Source organism: Salarias fasciatus, chromosome 14 (assembly GCF_902148845.1).
Source record: "Salarias fasciatus chromosome 14, fSalaFa1.1, whole genome shotgun sequence".
In the NCBI taxonomy this organism is placed as follows: domain Eukaryota; kingdom Metazoa; phylum Chordata; class Actinopteri; order Blenniiformes; family Blenniidae; genus Salarias; species Salarias fasciatus.
In genome coordinates this window covers 6,865,048-6,871,749 of record NC_043758.1, presented here as the reverse complement: position 1 = coordinate 6,871,749, position 6,702 = coordinate 6,865,048, and the positions used below count along the sequence as shown (strand labels likewise).

Genomic DNA, 6,702 nt, shown 5'->3' with positions numbered 1-6,702 from the left:
GTGCACACAGACCGATCACTTCTCTCTGGCCTTGCAGCTTACACTTGTGGTCATTGTTCATTGCCATAGCAACACATCCTGCCATTGGCTGAAAGAGGAACAAGGCTTAAAGACACATTGCACAGCCGTCACCAGAGCTGTGGTCGACTGGAAGGAAAAAAAAAAGAAAAAAAAGAAAAGAACAATCACTTACGTGTGAACTCATGTTTCAGATCCTGATCTTTAAGAAACATTTAACTGCATTACATGCTGACAGAGATACGCCGATTAAATGCAGACCAAGAATGTGTAAACGTTTGCTGAGCAGTAGCAACAGTGACCTCTGTAGTCGTCACACGTCTTATCTTCTCTCAGGGCAGACTCACAAAGGATGTTGATGGACGACTGTTACTTAACAGAAACAAACACAACCTAGATTCTGTTGGCATGAATGGGCGTGCTGTGATGTACCAGGTTAGCAAACGCCCAGCCTTGAATCTGATCGGCCACCCGGTGTTTCAAACTAATGTTATTATGGCTGGGTGCCATTGTGTAAAGTTGCCACACGCCATTGTTTAATGAAAAGAATAATGCATAACCCAAAGCAGATATTTGAGCGGCAGGTATTGGACGAGGCTGATCATGTCCTTGATTTCAGTTTGGGGATATTTTTCTGTTTGTGTTTTGCTGTAAATACTAGATACATATCAAATTATGTGTTTAAATGACAAAATTCAATTGTGCTTTCTGTTTCTTTACAAAGAGACGGAAGCAAATTTTACAACAAAAGCAAGATAAAGAAAAAGTTTACTTGTCAAAATGGTCAAAGTTGATGAAATTACCAAATATAAAATAGAACCGAAAGGCAAAGCTCCTGATTAGGTTTAGAATAGCAATAAATATGTAACTACAGATGCAGCCATGTTCTAAAGCCATGCTTTGGAGTTTCAAGGTTAAATCTGATCCAAATAATCCTCTAGAAAAGGGATTTTGGCTTGGAGTCTGAGCTGAGAAACCTTTTTTTTTATTCTTTGTTCAACTTAAGATACCTCTTAAAATGTCAGTCAAGGTAAACAACAGAACTGTGATTGTGTGCAAGAAAGGTTTGTCCTTGTTTTTACCATATTGTAAGATCCAAACGCAACAAAACGTAACAATTAAATTGAACTTCATCTCGCAGTCCTTCCACAAAAGCCCTTTTGTTTCTGTCTGTTTGCCAGTCACTGTGAGCTGCTCGTGTAACAGGTTTTTTGCAATCTTTTCCTTTTCTGGGTTGCAGAACTGCCACATAGCTCACAGCTGCTGAGATGTGGCTGCGTTGACGTGTTGCGCAACATGAGATCACATGAGATCACACTGGGAGTATGAAGGGGAAATTGCAACAGAGTTGTTTCAAGAAGTTTTTTTTTTTTTTTTTTCAAACCTGTAAAAACTGTTTTACACAAACTCAAGAGTGTCGATCATTCAGCTGGTCCAGTGAATTTTCCACCAAATTTTTTTAAGTATCACTGACAAATCGTATTCTGTGGATGTTGTTTCACTCTGTGAATCCAGTCACACGTGTTTAATAGAAAAGCCTGAAATTAAATGGGTATTTAGTCAAGGTCAGTAGGTGAGGGAGTCCATCCACAGTTATGAAGTGATTTGCAATTTTTGACAAGAAGTAAGTCCAGTTTAAATTTAAAATAGTAACAAGACGCACATTTTTGAAGCTGTAAAGGTGTGATGAAGAGTGACAGGCACACAGGCCAACACTACCACATTCACCAAACTGCACCCAGCAGACAACAGAAACGCAGGCATTACCTAACAACAGTATATTAGGCCCTTAAAAGCCAGTCAACAGTTGACTGAAAGAGCTTGATTTGAACATGTTATCAGAAAATTCATCCCAAAATAACTTCATATTCGGCCAATACATGGGAAACTATGCTCTGATTTTGACAGCGCATTAAACTTTGTTAATCAGCATTTTGGTTATTGCTCACATTTTATAGTGTTTTCATAATGTTTTAAACATCTTAGATGCAGAGTTTGTGACATTTTAACACTGACCAACACCAATGAATTAGAATCATTAATAATAACGTCAATTCTGTGTCTGAATGAAAAAGCAGTGCGGTGGCGTGTCGACATGAAGCGGTCTTGGCACAGCGATGTATACAAAACAAAGGCACTGTATGCTACAAAACACAGTCAGAGGGCGGATGGTCAAGGTTCTGCATAGAGCAGGTTAGTCCTCAACCATTCAGTCTCCCAAACAGAAAAACAGACATCCTACTGGTGCCAAACTCTGTAATTATTTAGCTCTGCTGACAGCTTACGTACAACTAAAGTGCTAAAAAGGTATTGTTAACATCAGCATGATGCTGCAGTATTGCTGATCCTGCTTAGACTTGTGGTGATTCACAGCAATCAGCCGACATCAGCCAAGTGATGATTCTACTATTACTAATACTCCTGCTATTACTACTACTAGTAGTAGTAATAGCAAAAATAGCAGTGCTAATTTTATCAGAAGTTTGCCTCTTAGCGAATCAAAAATTGATGCTGATTAAGAATTCTAAAGTAAAACCCCTTCTCTTGTACTCCGATACTGAATAGGTCTTTTCTTAAAAGGTACAAAGTTAATTGTCGAGTTTCAAGTGAGACCCAGAGATGAAACAACCACCCAAAATAATATATGTGCAAAAATTACATGGAGAAGTGGTCTTCCCAGAGAGCATTGGTGAGTACTCTTGCTTCAAACAAAACAAGAATATCCCCAGTTTTAATCTGGGCTTTTCGGGATTGATTGGTGAAACTCAGTTGTCAGGAAGTGTGATTTTGAATGTTGGTCATGTGACAGACGCAACCTTTGCCAACAGTCAGCTGGTTTCAGCTCCAGTCTCTTGAGATGGTATGATATGGTCTCAGGCTCTGGATCATAAAGTGTAAAGAATAAATCCATACACATTTGTCCCTCTGGCCAATGTTTTTACCTTAACTTAACATCTTTTAAGTTTGTAATGAAAGTTTGCTTGTTGGGATGCTGGGTCTCATTTTATTTGCACCAACATGCTTTGACTGGAAACTCGATGAATATGCTGAGAAACTTGATGAAAGAGCGTGACAGCATTTGGACTCTTGCAGTTCAGAGCAGTCATCTTTATTTGTCAAAGTAGCAAAGACACTTACGAAAGCTTGAGTTGATGTTGTTTGTAGTTTTAATGGCTGACTTGAGACAAATAATGAAACTACCTTGAAAAGTCTTTCTCTGCTGTATCAACTGTTCAAAACCTGTTGGATTTCATGTGCAATCCATAAATTATGTGACTTATGTGGTGGACAGAAAGAATAACGAAAGTCAAGAGAAAGAATAGCTTACAATCATTTCTTTATTCAGAAATTTATTTTGTCCCTTTAAGGTAATTAAAAATATAGGATTCTCTTTTTTTCTGCTTTTTTTCTCACATTGTTATTTCACAGACCTTGAAATATTTTTTTCCATAAATAAAGTACAAAATACATTTGTTTTTTTCTTTAAACACAAATAAATATCATAATAAATATATTACTTTAAGTTAAACAACACAAGGCAACCAATAACCAAAAGGAATACTGCGGTGTTCCCTGAACCAGGCTGTCGAACAAATGGGGAAATAAAAGAGGGCGTGCAGTTTACAAAACCAGCAAATCAAAGAGAATTGATTGATTTCTGCAAATCCTGTCAAGTGTTTTAGGATACGGATGTTCAGGTCAAAAGTCAGTGACTAAACTTTATCTCTCTGCACGCTTTGATCTTTCGAAATTCGGCAACTTATATTTGCATGCACCCCAGGTCTCAGAAAAAAAACAAACTATGGCACACGAACACACACACACACACACACACCCATCCAAATATTCAGACACATCCACACACACACACACACACACACACACACACACACACACACACACACATACACTCATTCATAAACAGAGCAAAGTGAAGTGAGAAGCTTTGGCTGAATGCTACCGGGAGATCTGACAGCTTCTCCCATTTCAATTAGCTGTAAAGTGCATATCACAGACTCATGTCAGGTCTCATTGATTAAGGCTACTGAATCAACATACTGTTTGTGGCACACAGAATTAATAGCCCATAAGGCAGGCAGAAATCTTAAAGGCACAGAGATATTGATAATCACTCAAGATAAGCCATTTTGATCAACTATAAACCAGGATATGAGCTGGTAATGAGTTCTTTCTTACAGAGGACCACATACAATGGCCCAGCAGGCTACACATTATCTGTAGGTATAAAAATAAAGTGTGATAACTTTTGGCTACTAACATGATCACAGAATGTGTAGTTTGTCTATGATGAGTTTTTACAAAGATAAATTAAGAACTTTAAGTGTTATTGTAGCAACGCGTTGACTTGTTCTGGTTCTGAGGAAGGTCCAGACAGACAAGAGTTCTTAAAGTGTCTCTTCCGTTCAGTCGGACAGGGACAGACGCTCGAACACGGTGAGCCTCTTGGTGGCGGAGCCATCGAACGTTGGGGACTCGCTCCCGCTGGAGCCGCTGCTGCTGCTGCTGTAGCTGTCCTCCAGGGAGTCCTCAGAGGAAAAACGCTGGAGCCCAGCGGGCCTGGCGAATCCGCCGTGGGCTCCCGGACCGGGGAACAGCATGCCGCTGTCCTGATACTGCTCGTCTTCCATGCTGCTTATAACTCTGCTGTTGTTGCTGTTAAAGTTATTTCCATGGCCACACACACAGCGGGAAGTCTTTGGCTCCAGGATGACAGGAATGTTATGGATGTCTCCGGTGCTGGCGCGGGTCTGATGGTTGCCAAACTGGAAGGCGGCCGCCTCCCGCTGCATGGCGTCTCCGAACACCGGAGACAGGAGGTCAGCGGGAGGTGGAGACACTGACGGAGCCCGGGTAAACCCCAGGTTAGGGTCATTGAAGGACGAAGGGAATGATGGAGGAGGTGAGCTGCGCGAAGACCCCAGGAACCCGGCAAAGCTGACGCTCTGGCGGAGCTGGTGGCGTGGATTGTGCCCACCGGTTGTTGTGGCGTTCAGCTGGCTCTGGAATTTGGCAGATGGCATTGCACTGCTGCTGATTTTCTCCTCGTGGATGAAGTGGCAGCGGGAGCCATAGGGGCAGTAACCAAAGTTGTAGAAGGTTCTGCAGGGCTCGGTCTTATACTTGGGGTGTCGGTACAGTCCTCGCAGCTCTGCCTCGCCATGAGCAAACTGGCATTTGCTGCCGTACTTGCAGCTGCCGGTCTCCTGGAAGCCGCGGCACAGTTCAGTTTTGTAACGGTTGGAGGACAGCATCGGCGGGACCTGGGCCGGGAGGGTGGACGAGGGAGGGAAGCCGGGCGGAGGAGCCACGGCCGGAGCGGGGCCGCCTGAGGGAAACCCATCCAGATTCTTCAGCTGTCTGATGGAGGAGAGCAGGCTGCTGCTGGACTCGGTCAGGCTCATGGATCGGTCGGGCCGGAAGGGAAGCTGCTTCTGTTTGGACACCGGGGCCTGGCTCCAGATGTTGGATGACCAGGGAGAGCTGCCATTTTCCTCATCGCTGACATGCTCGCTTCTCAGGCTGAGGCTCAGAGACTCGGGAGGGGAGGGAGGAGTGAAGAAGGAGGCTGACCGGTTCAGCCGACTCTGCCCTGGGACTTTGAGTTGTGACTGCTGTGGGAGCAAGGCATCGTTGAGGGCCAAGTTCAGAAAGTTCTGTAAGAAAAAAATGATTGACATCATTATTATGGCGAATACACACTTCAAAGCAGCACATTTAAAGCCTTTATTCAATTAATCGCCTTCTTTAAAACGCCAGCTGAGAAAAGGGTGTTTCTTTGCATAACAAAATAAAGCATAAAGCAATGTAATGAAATTGAATTTGCCACAATTTTGTAGTCACATGACGGAAACGTGGATAATTGTAGTCTTTGACTTCTATTTCTGGCACCAGAAAAATGGAAGTGGAGAAACAAACAACTCAGCCCTGACTGTCTCCCTCATCTAATTATCTCTTTAAACGCGAAGAAACCCTGTGTGACTGCAGTCAGTTCAGACGGAGTTCACAGTCGAGCCGAGGAATGAAACGAGCAGAAACAGGATCTTAAAGCAACTTCTCAACTGGCAGCTTCAAGAAGTTCCGACGCTTGATCATTTCAAAAGAAAGTTGAAAAACTTGGAAAAATAAATACCGAATAATGGACTCACCTTCGTGAAGAGGTCGTCAAGCATTTCGGACATGCTGTAAAGCCTTTGGCCACAAGAGGAAGAATCAACTCTGAACCACGGTTGGCTGTTGGATACCTGTGTCCAGACTTAGATTTCACTGTCTGTCGTCTGGTACTTTTATAACTCACAAGCCACTCCCAGCTGGCTCTGGGTGGAGTTTCCCGTTGAATGTTCCCGCACGACCCTCCCTCGGCCTCAAGTTTCATGGTGAGCTCAGAGGTGGGTGGGCAGTAAAACAACAACAACATTTAAAGAGAGAGAGAGAGAGAGAAGAAAAAAAATCTGTGTATTTTTAGCTTCCTGCGTGAAATGTTTTAGCATGGAAAAGCAAAGTGCCGTGATTATGCGTCCTGGATCTCGACCTTGAGTAGTTCACACATGATCGCTCATGCTTGATTTGTGCTCGCTACTACGACGGACCACAAACCAATGAGTGAGAGATCAGCTTGCTCCATGTGGAACTTTTCTCAGTCTGAAGCACCAAGAGGATTTGGTT

The 6,702-nt window shown here is 43.0% G+C and overlaps 1 protein-coding gene across 1 annotated transcript; it reads right to left on the bottom strand.

The window, feature by feature from the left end:
- Positions 1-3,338: 3,338 nt before the first annotated feature.
- On the bottom strand, positions 3,339-6,321 carry LOC115400766 (mRNA decay activator protein ZFP36). The gene is made up of 2 exons (XM_030108787.1): positions 6,186-6,321; positions 3,339-5,693 (listed from the first exon to the last, which is right to left on the bottom strand). Exons 1-2 carry the CDS (start codon positions 6,216-6,218, stop codon positions 4,443-4,445), a joined length of 1,284 nt encoding a protein of 427 aa, XP_029964647.1. The 5' UTR covers positions 6,219-6,321; the 3' UTR covers positions 3,339-4,442.
- Positions 6,322-6,702: the final 381 nt, after the last annotated feature.